At 35.5% G+C, this 26,142-nt stretch overlaps 2 protein-coding genes across 2 annotated transcripts; one reads left to right on the top strand and one right to left on the bottom strand.

The window, feature by feature from the left end:
- The first annotated feature begins 13,204 nt into the window (after positions 1 to 13,204).
- PJVK (pejvakin) lies at positions 13,205 to 20,461 on the top strand. The gene is made up of 6 exons (XM_026052086.1): positions 13,205 to 13,415; positions 15,122 to 15,317; positions 16,923 to 17,064; positions 17,934 to 18,051; positions 19,065 to 19,169; positions 20,159 to 20,461. Exons 1-6 carry the CDS (start codon positions 13,205 to 13,207, stop codon positions 20,458 to 20,460), a joined length of 1,074 nt encoding a protein of 357 aa, XP_025907871.1. The 3' UTR covers position 20,461.
- Positions 20,462 to 21,792: 1,331 nt separating this feature from the next.
- On the bottom strand, positions 21,793 to 26,096 carry FKBP7 (FK506 binding protein 7). Its single transcript, XM_026052058.1, has 4 exons — positions 25,909 to 26,096; positions 25,046 to 25,197; positions 23,190 to 23,323; positions 21,793 to 22,464 (listed from the first exon to the last, which is right to left on the bottom strand). Exons 1-4 carry the CDS (start codon positions 26,094 to 26,096, stop codon positions 22,303 to 22,305), a joined length of 636 nt encoding a protein of 211 aa, XP_025907843.1. The 3' UTR covers positions 21,793 to 22,302.
- Positions 26,097 to 26,142: the final 46 nt, after the last annotated feature.

The raw sequence follows: 26,142 nt of genomic DNA, 5'->3' as shown, positions 1-26,142 counted from the left end.
ATTTTATTTTATTTTATTTTATTTTATTTTATTTTATTTTATTTTATTTTATTTTATTTTATTTTATTTTATTTTATTTTATTTTATTTTATTTTTTCTTGAAAGACATAAAAATATCTTTCTGCTATGTAGTTTTTATTTTTCTAGGTTTGGTAGGTGAGGAGAATGACTGCAAATCATCTGATGTTTAAAAAATCACCGTGAGTATTATAATTTCAAACTTGGACTGCAAAAAGGTATCCTATGTTTTCAAATGCCTTTTTTCCTTCTTCTCAAAGTTCATTTCTATAAGAAATATGTAAGCATTATGCTTTATCCACAATGACAATTGGTTCTTTCAATTAATATTTTACAAACATAACATAGCTCCCTGTTCTGGTACTGAGGATATAATAGGATAATACTAGCTATTATCATCAAAGGTAATGTCTTTAATAAAGACTTAAATACCTTAATTCCTATTTTTAATCGTTCTTAACAAGATGGCAATTTTTTTTCTGCATATTAGAACTTGTTAGCTCACTGAGAGATACAAACTGAATGAGTTTATTTTCATACAGTCTCTCTGTGATTAAAAAATTGTCTATCCACTCTAAACAGGTATAAGTAATAGTAAAGTAAACATGTATATAAACATGTATAAGTAAACAKGTTTGCATTTAGCTTTAGAACTCCCAACATAGTACTCTCTTCATCTTACAGATGATTTGCATTTTCTCTCATTTCTCTTATTTTTTGGCAAAGCAGACTTGAACACAGGATATCTCACCAGACCTGTATTTTTAGAAATGCTCTGGAAGTTGCTATGTGCTCATGCAGTGCTTGAGGAAGCTGAACATGCAGGTAGTCTCTCAGTTTTGCAAAATTTGTTTTCTGCTATCAAAAGTGTTTTACTTTAGGGAAGGTTGGTGTTGTCTCCTTGTCTTAAAGAATTTTGGAGATCTCTGTTGAGATCAACATTAGCTGTTGAAAGTGCAATTGGCTGTGGTAGTAATCTGAGGAATTAATTCTATTTTAGGTATTGCTAACACTGGAGATGCATAATGAAAACAAAAGGAGAATGTTTAAATTAAATCTATCTGAAATTGTTAAGGCCATTGAAAGATAAAAAGTATGTGTGTTCATAGACTAAAATGACTGGATGTGCAAAGGAGAGTTTGACCTCGCTAAGGAAAAATATTAATATTGAAAAAAAGGAAAAGAACCATTAGCAAAATTAACTGTGTCTTAACTGCTTGTCTGAGCAGCTGAAATATTAGGGCTGTAAGTTCTATCAAATATTTTCTTCTCATCTGTCATTAAGCAATAAATGCCAAAATGATATACAAATTTAATTTATTCTTTTAAGCATATTTCTGTTATACTTGTATCATTCAGAAGACAAAGGTTAGTGTCATGGAGAGAGTTGTAGGGTGGAGAGAGGGTTGAGATTTTTGCCTTTAGCAGAAGGATCCAGACTGTGTGTGTCGATAGAGATGTCTGTCTCCTTGGGCTCCCTCTTAATAGTGAATCCACAAGGATTTCACAAATATGAGTAAACTCGAAGAAATGGCTTATTTAAAGCAGTTTACTTTCTTTTTGTGTTATGTGCTGTAAGGGACCTGCATACAAAAGGTAATGCAGTCTTTACTCTTTAAACTAGAGAATGTAAAACAGCTTTGAGATTCATTAGCTTTGGTGCAAAATGCATCATCTAAATTGAAAAAATGTCTTTATAAAACCTCCTTAAAAGAGTTCTTATATTGTGTCTTGCAGGTTTAAAAAGTGACTTCAATATATTTGTAGGTGTTTTAGATACCTATTCTCTCCTTTCTGAACTTCTGTTGTATTATAAGCTGTCTTGTTTTTACTTTTTTTTTATTTCCCTCCCATATCATCTTTGACAAACCTCAGAAAGGGAAAAGGATGGAGAGACTGCAGTGGAGAGCCTTGAAACTAGATAGAGCAGTTCTCAGTGTGACAAAGATATTAAAAAAGCAGGGTTTTCTAATCTCTGTTAATTGGGATGTCAGTTAGAGCAGCCATCACATCAGCTTCAGGCTGGATATGTTAATACCCTTTTACTTTCCACTAATCAGTGACTGCAAGGAAAAATGGAGGATTAGTGACATTTGCTCAGAGTGAATTTTGAATATGACAAGAAGCTTTTATTCTTTTTATAAATAAAAAATGGCTGTAGACAGGGTTTGGTCAAAGGTATGTTGGTAATGTGAGCAAATAGAATTAATTATTTTATAGATAAGGGAACCATAAAACTGGAATATATGGTCAACACCATAGAAAGTAGTCTGTGTTGCATATTCTGGACATATGCTAAAACTGCCTATTTATACTACCTGAGAAATGATCCAGATGTTGTCTCTTAGGAAGCATTAAAAGTTATTTCCATGCTTATTGCTACATGTAATGGTGTGCGTTAGAGAAGGAGAATAATTGTGTTGGGGAAATCTTATGTTATCCTGTAATCTTGCTGGCCTCAATCATTTGGGATGCGTAAAGAAAGAACTGAGGAGATTTCTTCAAAAAGGCAAGGTGGGTAATGTAATCTTTTATGCCCTGAGCATCCTAATGATGCAAGTGGTATGAAAGAGCAGCACTTTCAGTGATAAATATTCAGCTAGAATGATTCCTTTTCCTTAAGGTAATATTTCCTTGGGCCACTTGGTTTCACCGCATACACCATGTCTCTCTTTCAAACTGTACTACTATTTAGCATTACACATATGCTGCTACAACCTGGGTTGTCTTGTCAGGTCCTTGGAGGATGGATAGTGGCAGAGCCAGTAAGTATAGATTTCTTGTCTTGAAGTCCTCTGTTGGATGTTCTCTCTCTTCCTTTGATGAATTTCTCTGGGCAAGGAATATGAAATTAATATTAACCAGGCTAATGTTAGCTAATGTTMGTTTAATCCTCGGTTATTGCCAGTTAGAGGAGAATTCTGAATAGCTTTTTTTAAAAATTCAGTTGGATAAATTCAAGTGAGATCTGCCATTATCATTACATTTGTATAATACATTATAAAAATGCCTTTAGATTGCATTATTAGTAATAATTATACATAAATATATTTAATCTGCATCAGTAACCCGTCTTGAAGCTAAGACAATGAAAGTTCTCATTTCAATAGGAGTTTAGGAATTGTCCCCATCTAGTTCTTGTAATAAATGTTACTGGCATCTGCTAGTGGTGGAAAATGCAGTATAACATATTCAGATCACTATAGTAATTCTGCAATAAATTTTGTTTTCATCTGAGTCTCAAAGACCTGACTATGAACTGAGAAACAAATGCTGATGTGTGTATTTTAGTATGCAGGCATAAATTCAAAGATGGCAACTTGTAGCTTACTTAAGCTTTAACTCTAATTAGCAGAAGCACTGTTCTTGCTCCCTTAGAATTATTTTCTAAACTAATTATTTTTAAGCATTCATTCCTCACTAAGAAATAATTGCATGTCAAATCTGAGCTTAAAAATAAAACAGTGTTTAGAGCTTCACAGATATGAAGAATTGTTCCTTTATTTAGCAAATAATGCTTAGATCTTGCTAAATCTCCAGCTCTCAGAACAAGGCAGACCTTTGATCATTGACTAAAATTTCTTCCTTGGATCAAAAAGAGTTACCAGCGGGCTTTTCTGCATAGATTCTTTGCTTCTTTGCATATTGATCTCTGTCAATGTTATGTACTATAAAACCAACAAGAAATCAAGCTGTTAGCATCTGACAAAATCTTCACAAATCTTTTTATTCACCAAAATGCACAACAAATTGCTTGCTCTTTAGCTGTTACTGCTAGATTGTCTGAAGAGGATACTGTATTYGACACTTAAAAAGGCATCTTAAAATTTAACTATTGGGACATCCAGAGAGATCATAATGATAGTTCTATATGAGGAGATTAAGGTGTCTTCTTTTTGTTTTTTAAACAGTATCAAGATTGCTTTTTAAAGTCTGTGTCTACTTCCCACTGTATAACTATGTTTGGTGGATTATGCTTTCTGRACATTTCTATGGCATAACATTCCATATTATCTCTCTTTTCACATTTAACATGTATTTGGAATAACGCAACATTTTTTTTTTTTTGGTTCCATTAGATTCCATGCACACATGTGAAGTGTAAATTCCAGTATTTGTACGCTGATCAAGTCTTTTAGAATGCCATATGAAAGGAATGTTTAGATAAGTAGTCAATTCATGTTGCCTTACTGGGCTTCATCAGTTTCAAAGGCATTTAATTGTAGATGGTCTTGCCTGATTTTGCCCTTTGGCAGGCCAGGAAGTGAAAATGTAAATAGCAAAAAGAGCATTCTGTGGTGATTGCCCGTATCTCTGTRCTTAGTAAAACCCAAATTGTACACTTTCCTGTACAGCTTTTTGCAGAGAATCTTTGTGAAATGAGGTTCTCAGGATCTTTCCAAAGGGTTGTGCTGCTACACCATCTAGAAATATATACAGAAACTCACTTCACAGTTTTAAAGATGAATTTTAAAGGTAGCTGATGTGGTTTCTTTCTACAAGAAAGACTGATATGTAGAGCCAGTGCTTCTTTTAAATACTATGTAGACAATGATTATTATCAATGGAAATAACAGACTGTAACTGCAAAGGATCCGTGAGCCTTGGTGAACCACACAAGAATCTTTCTATTGTTTGAAAGCAATAGAAAACTGAGGAAAAGAAAGAAAAGTACTTAGGTATCATTCCTTAATTATCCAAATGTTGCAACAAAAAAAAATATTTTTGAGTACTTAACTCTCTTGCAGCACTTCATTTTGTGCACAAAATTTCACTGTTGACTTTCATAAGGATATGAGGAAGAAAAGGATACTTTAAAAAGTGCCATAATTTCTAAGTAACTTAATAGAAAATGCAGTTGATTTGCAAATCTTTCTTTTGAAAACTGTATAAACTATTTAAAKAATTGCAATTTTAAAAACTGTAAATATAATCCTTCATGCTGTATCCAGTAATTTAACATAAAAAGATCTTGATTGTGGGCCTGCAAATGCATGCAAATTGTTGGATAAGTCTGGGAGGCCTTTTGGGATGATGTTTCTTTACATCTTATTAATTCTGTAGTTCCAAATACTAAATATAATTGTGTCGGTAGAAGCACCTCTATGGCTTACAGTTATTAATCATCCACAGTTAAGAAATAACATAGCTAGATTTGCAATATAGAAACTTTATATTAGAAATATAAAAACCAGTAYGCTTTTATTTCAAATGCAAGAGTTAACAGCAATGCACATGTCAAGATTTTTTCCTTCTTCCTCTCCCTGCACACTGATCTTACACAGGCATCAATATGTACACAAACACACACATTGCAAACAGTCTCACTGATTGCAGTTGAAACGATGCAGAAATTAATGTTCAAATAAAAAAATCTCAACACCAACATTCCTAAGAAGCGACAATAATGGTTTTATCAGGCTTTACAATACTTCAGTTTTAATCCTTACATCCTTAAACAAATCTGTATGAATGAGGCTGAGCTCCTGTTGGGTCACCACTGAACTCAGTGAGCTTCCATGTTGAGAGGGTGATGTACCTACCAAAATTGTATTTCAGCTTTAGACCTGATATGAAGAGTCAGGCCTAGGTATTCAGCTAGTGATACTTTAGCTTCATTTTAAAAGGTTCGACTGCTTGCTGCGCAGAGCTAACACATTTGACTTCCCTTTGACTCCCCTGCATTTTGGGACCTTGTTCTTGTAGTATCTAATGGTAGGTGAACTTCACTTCTCCGTAAAGTTCAACTACGTGTGGCATATGCAAGAAAGAGTGGGAGGTGACATCACTGAGTGAATTTACGAGGACATGTCTTAACTCCGGCACACGTAACTGTCATGCCWTTGGCAATTCCTCTCCCTGCTTTCCTCGCCTTTCCCTCGTGATGGTGCTAGCCCAGAGTGAGGACTGCTGTGCCAAAGAGGGCAGAACACTCTGCCTTGTCTTTCCAAATTGCTCTGAGAGGGTGGTCAACTAAGAGCTTGCTCCTGATCTCAGCCCACAAGAAACAGGAATATGAGAAAGTGCCTCCCTTCTCTCCCTTTAGGCTTTAGCACATACAGAATTGCTTATTTATTTGTTTATTTATTTATTTGTTTTGGGGTGTGTATCAAATTCTCGTGCCATGTCGGAGGTTGAGCCTGTGCTAGCCGGGCAGGAGCAGCCAGGAGGCGGTGTGAGCTGCAGCACGGGTACTCGGTGTAGTTGCACTGGGGCTTGGTTTGGACCATCCTGTTGTAGTAACGCTGAAGGGAGATGAGGCCTCACGCCAACTACCTCCGATGCAATAAACAGCCAACTCCTGTCGTAATGGATGTTGATTCTGATCCTTTGGCAACAGGAGCATCTGTTAGCTGCATGATTTGAGGAGGCAGTAGTGAGGGGAGTAATAAGCAAGAAAAATTATCTTAATTAAGAGTTTACTCCAGTGAAGTATGTGGTGTATGCAGTGCCCRTAATGCCGACTCCAGCTGAGGGAGGCCCTACAGCTTCTGTTAGCAAATGAAGRTGAACTTGGCTATATTGTAGTTTATGTTGTGCTCTAAAATGTAGCAAAAGATGCCACCTGTTTCCTTCAGGCTGAGCCAGATTTACCTGGATATTGTGTCAAAACCCACACAATTCTATTTTTTGGGGGAAACAYGATGCTCTTTTACCTGTTGCAATGTAATTGGATAATGCATGTACAAATGACTTGTTTAGCCTGCCAATGAATGTTGCTAATGCCTTACCAAAAAACAAAAAGCATATTTTTTTGTATTTTTTTCCTCAGAGGCAAATCCAAACAATGCTAGATTTGGGAAACTGTTTACTGAAAAGCATTTTCTAATAGATCTCTGAAGAAGTGCAATTGTATAATTATTATTGTCCAGTGCATACAGTACATTGTCTCCATCACTCTGTACACTGCTGCTATTAGTGCTTGTTCTAATAAATCTCAATGTACACTGTTTAAACTGTTGTCGTCTGTCTTCTGATTTATTAATATAAGAACTTTCACAGTTGCTTCCAAATGTGATTTCTGCGGGAACTATTTATAGTTAGTTAATGAATTGACCATCAATCTCATCATTTAGAATGTCGATGTGCAGATTGATTTTATGTAGGTGGATGATAATAGCATCGATAACACTAAAAGAGCTGCTTTTAGCATCACCATCCTCTCCCTTTCTAACCTTTTGCCCTGCAGGATTATTTTTATGTAACTTTTCCCACATGACCCTGTGCAGTTCCTTTAAATCTGGCAGGAGCTCCTTACGGCAATCTCAGAGAAAATAATTTTCATTTTGGCAATGCTGACTTTTATCTTCATGCTACAGCTGGTAAGAGCCTTTTGCTTTTTTTCCCTTCAGCTTGCTGCTTATGATTAAAGGGAGCTTGCAGAATGTTTCTAAAATTTTGTGAGGAGTCTAATGGACAATGGGCTCCTGATGGTCTCTAAAAAACTTGGCGAAAATGGGAGGCATGAAAGTGAAGAAAAAGAAATACCAGCCCTCTATCTCTTTTGGCATCTTCTAAGACAAGCGGGAGCATATTGAATTTTTCCATTATATTCTTGTAAGAATTGTTATTTATAATTAAAGCCTATAAACAAGAAGAGAGAGTTTAGGGGGTTTTGTTGTTTCTTGGCATGATAAAGAACAAGTGTTCAAACAGTCTGGAATGCAATCTGAGTGGAAATATGAGCAAATGACTAGAAAATGCCTTTTTTCATGAATGGAAATGATTTTTTCTTTATGCTGCAGAGTACACATTCAAGCTTATCTGAACAGCGGCTCAGGGCCAGGTCGTGTGCAGAGAGCTGCTCTCAGCTAAACGATTCTTCAGTGGAATTTAAGTCTGGTCTCGCCTTTATATAGTGGGATCCATATTTTGACTCTGAATGCTTGGTAGGACAATCTAACTTTTCTCAATGACAAGTGTTTATTCTGCAAAATTACTGTGCGTAATTCTGAACAGTTACTTGCCACTAATTGATTAGAGGGAAAAAAACAACCCACAAACACCTTTGAGAACAGGTAAGAGGCCTATGAGGCATCAGTGCACCCTTCTTTGACATCTGTTTTAGCATAAAAAATATATTAAAATTTAATCTAGCCAAGAGACAGATGATGCTTCTTAACCACAAACATGTAGGCGCTGTGGTGCGGTGAGACAGTGTAGGAAGCTATTGACAAGATTTGGTCCTGACTCAGCTGAAACAGTTGCCCACAGAAAGCTGTTTCAAGTTCTGCTGCTGGTACAGAAATCTGTTCTGATGTGATGATACACAGGATTTTTGCCTATCCAACATATAACGTCACCTGTTTTTTTGAGTCCTGATTAACTTATTAAATATTTAGCGTATCCTAAATGTTAAAAAGCACCATAACTATGGGATGTTGACAGTTCATGAGTTTGAATTTGGAATATGTTTTTTTTTTTCTATTAGGTAATCATAATTAAATAAGATTAAAAGAAACTGTGGAAATATTCAAAATTTATGAGATACTGTGGGCTAGGTGAGGAAGTATACTATAATTTTTTTGAACTTTTTTTTTTTCTTTTTTACTTCAACCACTAAGTATCTGTAAAATGTCCTGCAAAAGCATCTCGTATTTTTATTTCTGAACGTTATATTGAAGATGCAACTAGTAAGGTAGCTAAGAGACTGGTTAGGTTTATATCCCATGAAGTGTTTTGATTTATGCTTTTTATTAAAAAAGACTTCAAAAGGAGTTGCCAAACTGTGCAGAGAAAAATGTTAGACATGAATYGGGTGTGAATAGTGATTTCAGTTGTGATTAATTTGCATATGTAGTCAATGTCTGACTTGTCTGTTCAYGTGGAGAAGTCCAAGAGTAGGAATCAAATATCCACGTGCTTATCTTATTGTTGAGTGTCTGGGTATGTTTCACCCAACTTCAACAAATAAATGAGACTGCGCAAATTTAAGTACTTCCCTAGCTTTCTTGAGCAGTTTTTTTGACAAGTCCKTTGAGAAAATAAAAAATATACACACTTTTGAAAATTAAAAATTTGTGAACCGTGAGTACTGATAGGGTCATTCAAGTTATATTCTTTTAAACTGCTAAAATTTAGAGGTATAGACATATCTTTTAAATTCATCTTTAGGTCATTTTTGAGAGCCTGACATTGCATTCAGCAATGAGACAAACTGGGATGATATAATGCAAGGAAATGTCTGTTCTTTAATTCCAGTTCAGGAGCTGGTTCAACTTAAATGTCCATCAGCCAACGCAGTACAACGACATTATTCAGAAAAGTCTTTTCACTAAGTATAAAAAGTAGTCTGTGTCATGTCTATTAAAATGTTTATTATCAGGAAACTGCTCGAGTATCTTCTTATGCCTACATGTGTGAAAAGAGAAAAAAAAAAATCTAGGGAACTAGATGAGGAAATGTTCTTACAGCTTGAAAAAGAACACTCTAAACAAGACTGGGTGTAATTATGAAGGAGGATACTGAATTCTTGATTGCCCTAGAAACACCTACTTACTTCTGTCTACTTATAAATATTCTCTATCCAGAGATTTGAAGGTACTTTATGAGTCAGTTCTTGCAGTCGCCTACTGAGGAAAGTGATATATTAACACAGCCAAATACAAGAGGTTTCATCAGATTAAGGTTAATTGTCCAGTACTACAGGACAACTAGTGTTAATGTCATAAGTAAGCCCAGTCTAAGCATCCTACTTTGATTATAGTAAAAAAGGTTTAGCCAGTAGGTTAGCATCCTGTAGCAGTAAGGTAGCATTTGTGTATCACACGAAATATTTGTTTTCAGGAGATTTATTTTCACTCACTTAATATTGGTAGATAAAGGTAGCCTTGTTGTAGACAAATAGGGTTTATGTAGTGAGTGACAGACTGCTTCTTTTGGCTGAAAGATGTTTCTGCTCCTTGTAGTCGATAAACTTAAAAACAAACATACAGTCTTTTCAAGCCACTCTATGAAGGAGTAGTACTGCATTTCTTACTGCTAAACAGTCTGTAGCTAACACATCCATCTTTCCTTCAAAATACTGTGTACAAAATAAGGGCAGTTGCAGAGGCAGAACCTGAGGTGTTTCAGACACTTAAGCCAGCAATCGATCCAGTCATTTAATATCATGTTAATAGAAAACACACACTTGAATCACAGGTCAAGTAGTCTCTGTCCTCTTTGTGATCAAAACTCTGAAAGCTGAAAGGTAAGTCTGTGGAATAGCATTAAAAACTATTACTATAACTTATGCTTCTTAAGCTCTTTTGTGTTTCTTCTCTGTCGTTAATGTTGCTGTAGTGGGAAGGCAGGGAGGTGCTAGAAAGGAGCCAGCTGTGCAGGATGTTCCYTTTTCATCAGGTCAACAGCTGTTCCTAGCCTAAAGGCCACCAAAAGGCTTAGAGAAGTAAGCTGAACTCCACATCTGGTGGCCTTTCATTGATGTGGTACTTAGAAAGTGCAGCTTTTAATGCTTTGATTGCTGAATGTCGATTGGGTTGTAACAGAAAGCCCCCTAGCAGGAGGTCGGGATTTAATGTACATTGCAGTATGGCCTATGAATATGTATTAATACAGTAAATTCTCTGGCAGGGAACTGAAGGAGGCTGCAGTTAAGTTTATTTGAGATGTAAACCTGAAGAAAATGGCATTATATAGGGAATATTTTATATAGTATATACATGTGTACATGAGAGCTTGATGCAATGAATCTGCACAAAATAAAAATCTAGCCATAGCTGATTTAGTTGCTCCAGTATACTACATAATTAAAATAACATTTATGATTTGATTTTTGAAGGTTCACCACACTTTAACTATACAATTAGAAATCCAACATGCAAGTCTTTTTCCTGAAGTTAGCTCTTCTGAAAGCTTTCATGTCATTTTAAGGAACTTTCATCTTGTTGTAAATGATATTTTTTCCCTCTGTAGTCTCTAAATAGTGTAATATGCTGTAAGCAGCAATCATTGTGTTAGGCTAAGAGAGCCAGTACTAGAGCAAACTATGTTAGGTAACCAGTCAAGAGTCCACCATGACAGCAGTAGTGTCCAATATATATTTGATAAATACATTCAACTGTGTTTTAACACAACCTTGCTRTTCTCCCGATAGTGGATGTAAATGATGCTTTGAATACTTAGGGGATTTTTCCTCAACTGAGTAAACTTTTTTCTTCTGATGAGTTCCCCTACGACATCCTCGGTGCATCCTTTTTCAACTTGAAAAGGAGCTAGATTTTTCTTTATTTTAAACCCTAACTACGTTAACACCTTKGCTTATAATAAAGTGACAATACGCCATGTGAAACTCATGTTTAACTGTAAGGCACAGAAAACTATTCTGGCAGACTACCTCCRTATCATCCAGGGAGAATCTCGGACTGTGTACAGCCTAGCGTGCCTATGTAAATTGCTGAGACAAAATTTATTCAGTGGCTCTTTTCTCCTGCTCCATCCAGTAGCTCGAATGCTTATGTTTAATTATATGCTTATGTCATAGCTTCATTAATTTTTAACCGAAAGCCAAGATCTGTCTTCTTTGAATGAAAGTAGCTTTTGGGTATACTCATAAATCAGAATTTAACATAAAGCTGCACACAGATAGTAAGGACCATATATGGTCCCATAGTTCATGTTATTTTTGTTACCTCCTGAAATAAAACGAGGTCTGTTTTGCTCAGACCCCTGCTTCCTAAGGAAATATTCATGTCACCTGCTGGGAARTGAAGGAATTTTGTAAGTAGTCTTTCAGTGGCATTTTATTTTGCTATTTTTTAAAAAATGTTAAATCCTTGCACCTGTTCTGTTATAAAAGTAGGTAAATATAACTCAAAATTAAGTCAGGAGATCAGGCAGATAAAAGCATCTTTTTGTAGGTAAGAGGATATACCAAACAATTTAACCAGCACAATTTGGTACTTAGTAGGTGGATGTTGCCCTTCCAAGTCAGCTCCATTTATCCAGTCAGTTAAAACTGAGACTTCTTGCCTCTGCCTGACTCATTGGATACTAACTGAACAGTAAGCTTAATGCCCATTAGAAATGAGCATTATATATTTTCACATATAATTATCATAAGCAATAAACAGGACAAATCAAAATCAAGACAGAATGACCATTTTTTAATTTAAAAAGAAATAGCTTTTCCTTCCCTTTATAACTTTTAAGTTCTGTTAAAGTGCTTTAAGTAAATATGCATATTTTTTCTTAGTGTCATATGCATAGCAGTCACTGAGTTGTAGTGTTTCATATGAGTTTTGTTCAAAGCYTGTAGCCAGCTTAGGTTTTCCAGCACCCTCTAGAGCAAGCAGGAAGCTATGGCAGCCTTTCCTTTCAGCTTGTGAAAAGAATATCATAAATAGCCTAAGCATCATATTCATCTTTTTGCCTTTTTACCTCGAGAAGATCAAATTCCTTAAAATCTGAGCCAATTCTGTGGAATGAGTCTATGTGAAAAGTAGGCCCTGGATCGCGGACATCTGAATCCCTTGGATGAGGGCACTGGGGGTGCACCTGAGGAATCACTAAAGTCTCACAACTGTCCATGYGTATTTTCCACCTTGATCCCGGCAGTCACAAGTCTTCTGCTCTGGCCTGTGTGTTTCCGAGACGGACACTGTTTACACACAGGCTGAGCTGTTCTACAGGTACGTTATGCAACTGCCCCTGAAAGGAAATACCTCGGAGCAGAGCTACCAGCTTTCTCGAATGTGAAATTGAGGCGGTCTCCTGGACCACTTTGTTTGCCACTGGCAAAACACCCTGGAATTCTGCTGCTGTGAGGACCCAAGAAACAGTAAATAACATGCTAACAACTGCAGAATTTACGGTCTTTTTTTTTTCTAAGATTATAATTTTGTTTTTCAAACAGAAGCATTAAAACTGTTGAGGGAAGGACAACATCTCCCCTATCAGTTTACACTGTTAATTCATTATTTATTACACAGAATTAGAGAGCTGAACTGAAGGGCTTTGAGAGAGATCTTGAGCAATAGACTTTAGATGCTGCGTAGTTGTGGTGACATTGGATCTTTCCAAGTGAAAAAACAACTTGCTTTATAAAAAAAAAAAAATTGAGAGTTTTTTTTTCTTAATTAACTTTTTTTGAAAGACTACTGCAAACAATTAGAACATGGGTTTTAGGTGTGGAAGTTACAGTTGATACAGAGCTTTTTATTATTATCATTGCTAATGCCATAATATGTTTGCTGCTGCAACCAAAAACTTTGTTAAACAGGTTGGTGATGGAGGAAGATTAGTTCCTGTGCCCAGTCTCAGCGAAGCTGATAAATACCAACCTCTGAGTCTTGTAATTAAGAAAAGGAAATGTTTTCTTTCAAATAAGTCTAAATTTGCTTCAACACCATTCACACTGAAAGACATTCTACAAGGAGAGAAAGAAATTTCTGCAGGTAAGTTTTCTACTTTTTCTTTTAAGCTGCAAAATGTATGCTTTTCAATAAATACAGAATAGTAGTTACAGATGAACGTTRTACAGGCAATATGAAGGTTCTTTAGCACATTTGTAAAGAAGTTCATCTCTATTATTCATGCAATAAATATTTAGGAAAAAAGTACAAGTCAAACATTGGTTAAAATACAAAGCTTTCTGACTTTCTGGAAAAAAAAAATCAATATSTCAATTATATTAACAAACCTCTATATTTTCTGTACTAATACATAACTTCAGTTAAACCTTTTTTTAAAAAAAAAATTACAGCAGATTCCTGGTAAATATGTTAATGTGTGTTGATTATTTCTTAAAATTTGTATCTTTTAATGTTGACTTGCTCTGTGTGTTCACTGTTGAATATTGATGACACAACTGAGCCAATGGTCTCAGTCCTGCAGTTGGTTCGTGCTTGTATTGCCTTGTGCTAGCTCACTGAATTGGGCTCTGTGCAGGCACAAGCATTTGCCAACAGGCTGCAATAACAGGATTTTCAAAAGGTTTTCCCATGTTTGTAATCTTGCTCATATATACCAAGGATTATTTGTGTTTAAATTACCCTTGTAGTGTAGTACCTGCAGCTTTGAGGAAATTCTGTCAGAATTAGGAGCTACAAAATTGAACTGTCCTGCCTGTATTTCCCCTATTTTTCCTTTGAGAAGTCCATGTAATTAATATTTATGTGTTATACTTTCTGAAACTCTTTCATTRCTTTATTTTCCAAAATAAAAAATAACCCATTAAATAAAAAAATTAAAAATTCTACTAAAACAAGTCAGTCTGCGTACAGGAAGACAGAAATATCACTGGACCACAAATAAAGGTGATAGCAGGACAAAAGCCAGATGAAAAATATGAGAACCCTACTAATCATACTAGAGTCAAAACAAGTTAGTTAKCTACTTGTCTGAGTAAAACATTGCAAAATCTCATTAAAATTCTGCTTACCAATCTTTTCTGAAAAGCTTAGATGTCACGATCAGAATGCACTGTGCTTTTTTTTAAAAAGAACTTTGTAATTTAATTTTCATTTTTGCAATAGATACAAGCATTATTTTCAGCCTTAGGAAAAACTTCTTGTTTTAAAAAATAGTATTTATACTAGGTGATTTTATAAGGTCATTTTATCAAAAAAMCTTCAAAGAAACAAAAAGGTTGGTATAAAAAAGCCTATCAAGTATATTAAGATACCTAATGCCTACATTTTATCTGTTTATTCTTATTAAGTTGGCAACCATCAGCATCCTTTTTTCATTTTTCTTTTTGCATAACAGAAAATTTTTGAAAAATGAAAGGAAAGCATTACAAAAATTCTTCAAGGTAAAGTTTTTATTTTGCAATAAACATACAAAATTTCAAATAAGTCAGAATTGGTATATTATTTTCCTTCAAAATAAACTGACAACTAGCAAGTCTTTTTAATTGTAAAAAGTCAGGCAAAAGTCAAAACTGCTGTTATCGGCACTGGCAACGAAGTGTACCATGCTGATTTGAATTCTACATCAAAAGAATAAAATTTCAGGGTTAAGGATTGTAAGAACAGTAAAAGTCTGTTCTTTAAATTTATTGTGTTAAAGTTTAGGATAATCCTTGTCTGCAAATGTAGAATGACATAAAAAAATACTGCATTTTGACTCTTCAATCCAGTGTCTATCTTCTTTTATTCAGGTGTCTCCTCCTACCAGTTGCTCAACTATGAAGACAAATCAGATGTTTCACTCAGCGGCAAAAGAGGAAATCAGATAATGAATGATGTTGGTTTTGACATTGCTGGATCAGATTCTATTGCCTTTAAAGCTTCATTTGGCATAGTGACCAAACATGAAGTTGAAGTACCCACACTACTGAAAGAACTTAGTACAAGGTTACATTACCTATGTTGTTTTCTTGTTCTGTAATTAGATTTTGCACAGTTAGRTTGCACCTCTGAACAGAATACTATGAACACAGAAATAGTTAGGTTTTGATTAGTTTTAGGCAGACAATAACAGTCACAATAGCTTTCAAAGATTCTTTTAGGTCTACAAAGTCTTAGGTTAAATTGCTGTGATTAGACATATGACCTTCTGCATAAGCAAAGGCTATGCACTTCTTCTGGATTAAGCCTTTGAATTACAGTGCATCCTTTAGGAAGATATTCATCTCTAGAAATAATTAATATCTTAATAATTAGAAGAGTTCATCAAAGCACTTCTGTATATTATTCTACACTACTGAAAATTCAAAATTTACTTCAAATGACATTGTCCACTTTCAGAACTAGAATAAGTTCTCTGCCTTCATCTGATGAACTGTAGAACCATATGATGCCAAAATTACTACCAATATAGGTACTTGAGGATTTTTTGAGTTTATTACTGAACCTCAAAATCTTTTGAAAAGCAAAACAGATTTATCTGCTTTTTTTTTTCTTTCATAATGTTCCATGGTTCTTCTCTAAATGCAATACAGTTTTTAAATCACCTTTTTTAAACTGTGGCTACTGAAACTGAACTCAGTGTTCCTGTAGTGTTGGCACAAATGATAAAAATTCCTAAGTACAAAATGTGTCTATTTTTAGGTGACATTCTTCTGTTTATCTTTTCAAAGATTAATGCCTGGCCATGGTGTTGCCCCTGTGAATTCCAGTCTTGCATCCAGTAAATTATTCATTGTGTRTAGCTTTATACATTTGGCATACTCAAACATATATACTGTTGGTTTCTTAAAGAGCAGTGCAGGTCATTTAGTATCTGTAATCCTGCGTTGTTCTATACCTACTTTTCCTTTGCAACATCCAAGCACTATCATTAATGGGGGTGGGCAGGAGAGATGCTTTGTTTCTTGATAAAAATATTCACTATTGCAAGATTAAAAGCCGGTGCCTGTAGAGATCCTCTGGAAACGCACTTGTTTGATGATCACTCCATGCTCACAGTTGCTTTTCGACCCCTGTCAGTTAGCCTGCTTTTTTTTCCATTTAGTATATGCCAGCTTCTGTGGTTATGTTTTAGTTTTTTAAGTAAAGTATTTTATGGTCAAATGCTTTATACAACCTCCAAAGCATTAAAGTTATTGCTTTTATTAATTGGACTCATAACTGCATTAAAAAAGAGCTGGTTTTCATAAACTCTTTTTGGCTAACATGAATTACATATCTTCTTTAAAAATCTGTATTAATTAGTGCCTCTGTTGACGGTTCCTTAACTGTTCTTAGAAAGGTATAAGGGATAGATTTATAGTTTTGTAGGATGTCCAGTTACCCTTTTTAACAGTGATACGTTATTAGCTTTCTTTCTTTGAATATTTAGGTACTTTTGTTTCCAGCAACTAAAAATCAGTCTTAAGGTTCCTGAGATCCTCTCAATCAGCTGTTTCATAGATATGAGACAGAAGTTATGATGATTTACTGATTTAAAATTACTGATTRTATTAACTGCTTTGTAAATGGGTACTAATCACTGTATTTTCTCCTTCCCTTTGAATTTAGAAAAATAAATTTTGATCATTGTCTAGTCCATCAATCAAGAAAAAGTAGGATGGAAACTTTGTGCGTGGTCATGGAAAGTATTAGAACTACAAGGCAGTGTTCACTAACTGTCCATACTGGAATGCGTGGAGAGACGATGAGGGTAAATATGTTTCTTGAAGTCCTATATTTTTTTTCTTAAAAAACAAAAAAACACAGAAGCAAACGAAAACAAACCTCATCAGCTTGTCTGATGAGAACTTGCTAACAAAAAGCTAACAAAAAGCAAGTTATTTTAACTTGCTTTTTGTTAGTATTGCTTTTATGGATGAGGGATGGGAAATTCATGAAAGGATGGGTACGCAATGAGCCATTATTCTGAGTGAAGTCTCGGTAAAAATGTGGAAATTGCTTCTTTTTTACTTTGAGCCGCCAATAAGCATATATTTCATAATTGCATCCCTCTTCTGTAACTCATTCTATCTTTGGTTTGTTATGAATAAATGGTCAGCATCTTTTTCCCTGTCTTAAATGCTCTTGAAAGTTCTCCTAGTCTTTAGCTGGCTTTGGACTGAGCACATATCCTTCTGTATAGGGRTGCGACCGAGTAGTCAGGTGCAAGGGATGCAGCATGGGGGAGTTCGTTTCAGGTGATCAGAGAGCTAAGATGTGTTGGGAATCAGGTCAATGGAAAGGTAAAGGCATGGAATCGCCAAATACTGTCATGCATACTCATAATGTTATCGGTGTGTTTGAATAATACAGATTTGCCCATTTCTAGTATTTATGAATCATTACATAATTCTCAATCACCGTGATGCAAATTAGATTACTGTCTCTGTAGCAAACTTTGTTGACTACACAGTTGTTACTATGAAATTCTTTAATGGTGAAATTTGATGTTCAGTTTCCAAGGTTCCTGCTGACATTATTATTTCCAATACATACAGCTAACCTATTATTCTGTTTTTTTCCCACATATTATTATTTCAATTTGAAACTTTCTCCTTTTAATACTTTTCTAAATCACAGTTTCACATTATTGAAGATCAGAATTCTAAAGGACGGGACAAAGCCATTGTTTTTCCTGCGCATACAACTATTGCATTTAGTGTTTTTGAACTTTATATTCATTTGGATGGTAATTTTGGTAAGTGAGGTGCATCACTGTAATTATTGCTATTATTTATAGAAGCCTGAGTTTGTTTTAAAACAATTTTCTTGATCTTGGTATACATAAGGCCCAATCCCATAAAATGCAATACTACTTTCTTAATTTTATGAATGTAAGCATTCTGACTTTATAAGGGCTGCAATAGTTGAAAAGATCAACAATGCAGGTATTAGAAAACAGTCCATCATGGGAGGAGTTTTAAAGGGTAAGTATGAGATTTTTAAAAATTTTCACAGTTGCATGGAACAAAAATAACATCCTTACTTCCTGAACTGGCTCATAAGACCAAGCAAATATGTTTTTCAGTCAAGGCCTTCACTTCAGTCTGATAGATTGTTACCATATTTGGTTATCTGAAGTGATTTGCGAAGAAATAACCCCAATTACTCAAAACGAATACAAAACTTTACATTGTTCCTGTAAGGCATTCTTCTGAGGAAAAATACATATTCACACTATTTTTCAGTATTTCTTATCTTAGCTTGTAATTAATTAGTCAATTTTATCAATATTGCTTTTAATAATGCATTTTTWAATTCAATTTCATAGTAATATCAAATGTAAAACTCTCTTTTGACTTATGATGTTACTAAAATTTTAACAGCCAGCTTCACGTGTCCTTTAATACAGAGTTTTCTGTGGCAGTCACTCAACAGTTATAGAAATTGCTTGATGCTATTAATTAACACCATTTTTAATAGTAAAATCAATAAGACATCATTTGGGAAGTAGTTTTTACTTCTTTGGATGTATGCAACACTTTTTGTTCTTGAAGTTGCAGGTAGCTCTGTATCCTTTCGCATACCCGGTAACTTCCTTCCTATTCATAAACATTAGTCATGTTGTATTGTATCACTGTAAATTTTATAAACTGATTATGAAATAGAAAAATATATTATGGTAAGCTGTGCTGTACAACTAGCATTTTTATACTTCACCTAAATTTTTTCCAAAGATTCCTTCCAAAGACTTACTTTTCTTTGTTACAGAACTCTGTGTGACTCCGATTTCAAAAGGAGGATTTGAAAAAGAGAAGTCTGGGTCATCTTCACTGACCAAATTAAGGATGTTGAGAACCAATCTGTTTCATCGAAGTATGACATTTAATAGTTATAAATGAATGTCATGATTAATGCATGAAGTCTGTATTTTTGTTTAATTTTGTGGAAGATTCAACATTTACTTAATGTTGAATTAGCCTCTCAATTTCTTACATAGTTGTAAAGCTCTTTAAAGTTATATTGAGATTGTCTGACATTTTCATACATAATAAATTTATGGTTTCTTGCTCATTAGAACTCAAAGATTCAAGTCTTTATGATTAAGTTTATGTATTAAATGATATTAATTTAAGCATTAGAATGCACTTTCTGGGGTGTATCTTTACCTGGCAGGAAATGGGCAAGATACCATCATAATTTCTTTTCTTACTCCAGGAGACATGAACACAATGTTCATGTTCTAAAMCTTCTGTACTGCTCCAGTCTGCTCCAAGGGAATGAACTTTGGAGAGTTTAACACAGTTCAGTTAGTTGTAACTTCCTAGAAGTTTGTTGCCTAGCTTAACTAGTCCATCTTTGAAGAGAGAGGAGAAAACTAAGTAGTGCCAGAAATGATTTTTTCCTATGGTTTTTACATGCTCAGAAACCTGTTAAAGGTCAATGTGGACACTTCCAAAATTTCTAAATGTTTTAAGTACTGTCTGTTTTCTGTAAACACTCAAAATAAGCATAACTTGTAATTTGTGAAAAAAAAAAATTAAAATTGAAAAATTAAAAATTAAAAGAGCAAAGTACTCAGCTGTAATTTAACATCAGTTTTTCAAGAGCTTGTCTATCACGCCTATCTTTTAAAAATAATAATAATGTTGTACAGGTAATATAAAAATTCAGAGAGTCTTTTGTGAAGTTAAAGGAAAATTTTCATCTCACAAGGATTCAGATGGTAGGTAACCTTCAATGTGTAAAGCTTAGAATGGTTTCCTAAATTAGATCATAAATCTACCAGTAGGATAAGAAACTTTTTTGTAAATATCTGATAATGTAAATACAAACAGTTACTAGGTTTGTGCTTTCTTTTTCAGATAAGAGAGCAGTGGATATCATTGCTCACTCTGATACTTACATGGAGGACCTTTTTACAGATTATTATGAAAAAGCTGCGAGCATGACTGATCTCTCTACAAGCTATCTCAGAGAAGGGACTCATATCCGCATTAATTTACTTAATAACAACATCCCTAAAGGTCCCTGCATTCTTTGTGGAATGGGAAGTTCTAAAAGGGAGACAGTGTATGGGTGCCTAGAGTGTTCTTTCAATGGACAAAAGTATGTACGATTGCATGCGGTGCCCTGTTTTGACCTCTGGCATAAGAGAATAAGATAACTGATTAGGTAAGTGCCTGTTGTTGCAGAAATGGGCATAAATGTGCCACATTGTTTTTTAAAACAAGTATGTTTGAGTTCTTTAAATGTAAAATACTAAATATGCATACCCTTTTATTACACTACTGTTATTTCCAAATGATTTGCTTCACAAATAATGACTTTAATTACTTGGAAATGCTCCAGGGCATTCCCTAACATGTTACTACTTTTCCGTACTTTCTCTTTTCCTCATTCATTATAATTAAATATTGACTTTTAAACTAAATTTTACATCATTCTATATGCTAGAATATTTTTATAAATGTTTACATAAGCTGTTTCTTAAATCCAAAGATGTTGCACTTTTATCTACACTGATGTATGACGGTAAAATGAGAAAATGTGTTAATAATTTAGTGTTCTCATGAATGTTTAATTTAAGTATCAGATTAAAAAACGTTAAAAAAGTTCACTCAGTCTAACGTTTCATTTACCAAGGGGAATAACTAAGCCCAGGAATCGGAGTTCCATATTAGGATGTGATTACCACATGTCAGTAGTTTGTTTTGGTTACTAAATCGCACCAGCCAGTCCACATTTGGCATTTGGGTTTTAGATCTTACCTGCTCTTGACTTTTGTGCCTTTTAAGTGTTTAGAAAACTTTTTTTTAGCAGAAAAAGCTTATGAAATGATCAGACCTAGATACTCAGATATGAAGGTTTAGATCATGGATCACAACTGTAAAAACTGAAGTTTATGTTGTTGAGAAAATACACACACGAGGGCACTGCAGAACAGACTCCAGCACCATAAACACATGTTAGAAGTGCTATGGACTGGTATGCAGTCCAGCCTCTTCCCGTGCAATTTTAAAGTGAAAAAACAAGTTTTTTTTTTCCTCTCCTTTCTCCCACCTTTATGATTATGTTAAAGACAGGACATAGGTGGAAGCCTTTTTTTTTTGTGCTGCTATTTTCACTGTGTACATCTAATTACTACATGTTGAAATCACTTTTCTCACTTGAAATTAAAAGACTATCTATGATTGTTCTTTACAGCTTTTCCAATGTGGAGGAAAACAGAATCATGCCCAGATAGGTACTCAAGTCTATACAGTGTCTCTGATCATGTTCAATTCAAATAAAAACACAGTCTCACAGATTTCAAAATCTGTGCTGTAAAGATAAATTCATAATTTTATTATGAATTTATTTAATATTAAATTTTAAAATTCACTTACAATACTGAGTTTTTATGAACTCCAAGTAATATTAAACTTTGTATTAAACCATATAGATTGTTCCTTTAAAAACCTGTTCTCTTTAAGTTCTATAGATAGCATTCATATCTTCTATTTTTTCTAACAGTTAAATTTGCCGCCTGACTCTGCCAGTAGTAAATACTAATTCCTACAGATCCTGACCTAAAAGCCAGCAGAAACCCTCCAGAGTCTTAATAAACTTTCCTTCCTGAGATTCTGTTTTTCTGATTTGTTCTACAGGGAACTTAGAATTGATGATTACCTCTAATTATGTCAACAGGTAGTGGAACAATTTTTCTTGTGCTTGTTAGGACAGAAATTAACGATTCTGATCATGATTTGTATTATGAGGAMGACCACTGAGCAATACTGCAGATTAGGATGTGATTAAAAAAACAGTAATAGATCATGCTGTTTTCCAATTTTATTTTGTTCTATCAAATCTATCAAATAGTTGACTATAAAGTGTTAAAAACAAGATATTTATAGTCACCTTAAGAGATATAAAAAGATGCTATAAAAATGTAAAAAAATCTGTGACAAAGAATTATTTTGCAAATTTTTTAAATTGAATGTCCAAAAAACAGATTTTTATGTACTTAGAGTTCATCATGCTGATAGACATTGTACTCTTTTGCTGATATGAAACCATCTCCATCATGGTCATTCTTCTTGAATATATCAGTTAAGATTTCATCGTGGGCTGACGGATGACGCTTTTTGCCATCTCTTGCAAATTCTTCCTTCAAATACTCACTTATCTAAGATAAAAGAAAGAAACTGAGTTTGCTGTATGTATTATAAAAATTAGTAGGTAAGTACAGTTTTAATAAAAACAAATTATATTCTAAAAAAAGCCCAGAATTTGAAATTCTATAGCAAAACCCCATCAAACCTCTCCAAAATGTTAAACAGCCTTTAAATTTTGAGGGGTATAACATTTATTAGCAAAGGTAACAGTTTTCAGAAGTGGTTTCCACTCAAAGTTCTGGCACTCTCTGAATTTGTATTGAGCAATAATCTACATCTATAATGTGCCATGATTTTTCTGGCAATTTAAACACAGTCAGAAGCAGAAAGAGTCCAGACTAATCTTTGTCCTGTTTCTCAGGAACACCAAGGACGAATTGTGTCTAAGAAACTGAGTAAATATTCAGGCTGTTTTTTTGGTGTTAAGTTCCGCTCTATTTTGGCTTTTAGGCCAGGGTACTCAAGAGCTCCCCTGAAGCACACTTGTGATGCAAAGATGAGCTATTGCGACTGCTGCACAGACACGGAGGGTTGTTTCCCAGTAAGTCTGAGAGGAACCAACTTATTGAAGCAAATGTTAACAATGCACCATCTAGTCTGTGTAAGCATATAGAAGTTTTACTTACATGACAACATTTTTACATGATAACTGAAGCAGTGGCAGGTCATGAAAAGATAACAGTAATTAACTGTGTGTGGTTTATGAATATGATCTACTCTAAATTACTTCTATTACCTCGAGTTGAGAGAGTTTCTTGTCCTTGTCCTTGTCTATTTGATTAAATGCTTCAACACTGCGTGGTCCCTTATTTACCGCATAAAGTTCAATCTCAAAAATCAGTGTTGCATTGGGTGGAATCTTACCCTGTGCTATGAGTAGAAAAAAAAAATAAAAAATAAAAAAAAAATCACACATTATGGTCACAGATTACACATATGAGAAATGCACATATAAAGTGCCTTATTTTTCCATAATATACAGATTAAGATATATACATAAATGTTTCTCAAAGTTGTATTATGACAAAAAAGTCCTATGAAGTCCGGACCATTTTACCTACTGTAATACGATGGGCTTASATATATGCCTTTATTTAGCATTTGCAATCTGCTTTTGAAAGATTAAAGTACAAAAGCAATGCTCATATGTATTTTTTTGCCTGAGGGGACAAGTAGATAATATCAGGTTTTACAAATTTCCTATGAGATTACACCTATGGTAAAAAAAACATTAGGTAAAACATTGCTTTAAGTATGCAACCTGTTAAAAAGAAGCAACAGAATGCAAGTTATGAGATTTACAAAAAGGTGAGCTAGTGGGGATTTTGCCTTGTCCCAGAAAAGAAACTATGGCAGGCTTCAGACAGGAATAAAACAAAAGGATGTAAAAGTCAAGCCAAATAAAAATCATGCAGCGTACAATTAAAATGTAAACATGCAAACTGCATTTATCCTTAACTAAAGCTAGTGAGCATGACACTGTAACCTCAGAACTTGGGCAGAAGGTAATTTTGAACTTGTGCCCATCCTCTTTGCTAGTGAGCAGGTAAAGAGTCTACTTTGTTCATAAGCAGAAGGCTAACAAAGCTGTTACTTGTACTTCTCATCTAAAATACCCATAAGAAAGTGACAGGTTTCAGAAAGATTTTAATCTTACAACTTTTAAATGGGTAAAAGTTTTAAATATATCTGAATATATTTTATGGTTTATACACGCTTAGGAAAGAAAGGATACAAGCCTAGAATTCAGTGTGAGTTATTTTTAAAGAATATACATACCAACAAGAACAGATATGTAAAGACCTAACAAAAGCCACATGCATCTTTTCTAATTCAAGGTTAGGCAGACATCTTCCCCAGCATGCAGGAATATGCTGAGACAGAGGACAAGAATGTTGCAGGAAAAAAATACTTTCTTCAAGTCCCACCTAGAAGAAATAGTTACAGCTTATATTAGATTTTAAGATCACTTCTGCTTGGTACCARGTGTTTTTCCCTATTAGAAGACTGGCTTATGCTCAGAGGCAAAACTCACTGCTAGTAAGCTTCATTAGCTGCTCTGGAATTGAGGCACAGATGAAACTGGTGCATGAAACTGACACAAAATCACTCCAAAGTTATGACCATACAGCAGGAGTTCAGTGAAACTATCACACTCAAATTAGAGATAATTTAAAATATTTAATTGTGCTGAAATAGTGCGTAAGACTAAGATCAGAACTACTTTACCTATTTACTTTTAGCACTTGTAAATATCAGAAATTCAAACCCCATATCATGCATTGTATTACTCCAATTATTATGTAGTCATGTCTCTGTCTGTTAACTCTCCAAAATGTAAGCAGTCTTTTAAAGAAATGATTTCTACTTAATTGGTATAGTGGCACACAGTGGATTTACATTCCATTTTGCTTGGAAARTGCAGGTTTACATTAAAAGATTAAGTAGGTAGCACTCATGTGACTGAAATGAAACATGAATGTAATATAACAGAGTAAGACAAAAAGTGCTTCTATGGGCTGTCAATTTCTGGCAATTCTGCTGTCAGACAAAAGACATAAAATTTTGGGTTATTTTGGTTTGTTTTTTTACCGTAGCCTTGCTGTCCGTATGCTAACGATGGAGGAATGGTCACCTTCCGTTTTTCTCCCGGGCACATATTCATCATGGCAATATCCAACCCTTTTATGACTTGTCCAACGCCCAGAACGAACCACTTCGGGTGACCTTCATTTTGTGTCCGACTATGAAAAAAAAGTGAGTAGAAAACAATGAATTCTGTATTTATATGTATATTTTAAGAAGGTAACTTTACTGTTAGCAGTCAAAGTGTGCGTGAGATTACTAAAACACAAATAGAGTACAATAGTATTTGAAATACCCTGTTTTTCTACTGTCATTCACTAAGGGTCATGCCTTGGGATACATAACGTGCAACCTCCTTTGTAACCAAAGAAACTAGGCCGCTGTGTACGAGCTGGGGTGAAATTCGGGTAAGGAAGGAGGCTGGTACGTGGCGGGGGGAAAGGCAAGTCCTGCTCCGCGAACAGGCACCCAAAGTGCCGCGTTGTGGAAASCACTGTTTCCAGTGCGCCCAGGTTTCTGGGCAAAGACGGGCAAACGGGAACAGCCTRGAGAGCGGCTGCAGAACCAAGACTGCCGGCGCAGGGGAAGGCGGCAGCAAAAAACAGAAAAGAAAACGGGAAAAGGCAGCAGGGAGGTGGCAGCAACACCGCAAAGGGCGGGTGAACGTGGCCGCGCGCGCCGGGTGAGGCAGAGGCCGCTGTGCGGCTGCGAGGGCCCCGCGGGCCGCTGCTGGCCCCGGCCCCGGCGCTGATGGAGGAGGGCGCGATGCGCAGAGGGCTCTGCAGGGCGGGGGGGCTTCATTTTGGGGGCCATGTCGGCCTCCCGGGRCTGCTCCGCGCACAGCCGGCGCCGGGGCTCGCGGGCGGTACCTGCAGTAGAAGCGGGAGCCGTCGCTGGCCAGGTAGCCGTCGTAGTGCGCGTTGAGCAGGTCGCCCTTCTTGCTGCGGGGGCCGCACGGCTCGGGGACGTGCAGCACCTCGATGCTCACCTCGTCGCGGGCGGCCAGCGCGCACAGCGGCGGCAGCAGCAGCAGCGCCAGCCCCAGCGCGCGCGCCATGCCGGCGGTGCCGCTGCCCGGCCGGCTGCGTGGCACCCGGGGGCGG

This window comes from Nothoprocta perdicaria, unplaced genomic scaffold (assembly GCF_003342845.1).
Source record: "Nothoprocta perdicaria isolate Ctin4 unplaced genomic scaffold, notPer1 scaffold_83, whole genome shotgun sequence".
Lineage (NCBI taxonomy): Eukaryota > Metazoa > Chordata > Aves > Tinamiformes > Tinamidae > Nothoprocta > Nothoprocta perdicaria.
This window is presented reverse-complemented; position numbering and strand designations above follow the sequence as displayed.

Coding starts and splice junctions, on each gene's coding strand:
- FKBP7 (XM_026052058.1), bottom strand. CDS start 26,096: ATGGCGCGCGCGCTGGGGCTGGCGCTGCTGCTGCTGCCGCCGCTGTGC. Junction 25,198..25,908: donor GGCTCCCGCTTCTACTGCAG/GTACCGCCCGCG, acceptor TTTTTTTCATAG/TCGGACACAAAATGAAGGTC. Junction 22,465..23,189: donor AGAAACTCTCTCAACTCGAG/GTAATAGAAGTA, acceptor CTTTTATCTTAG/ATAAGTGAGTATTTGAAGGA.
- PJVK (XM_026052086.1), top strand. CDS start 13,205: ATGTTTGCTGCTGCAACCAAAAACTTTGTTAAACAGGTTGGTGATGGA. Junction 13,416..15,121: donor AGAGAAAGAAATTTCTGCAG/GTAAGTTTTCTA, acceptor TCTTTTATTCAG/GTGTCTCCTCCTACCAGTTG. Junction 19,170..20,158: donor AACCAATCTGTTTCATCGAA/GTATGACATTTA, acceptor TTTCTTTTTCAG/ATAAGAGAGCAGTGGATATC.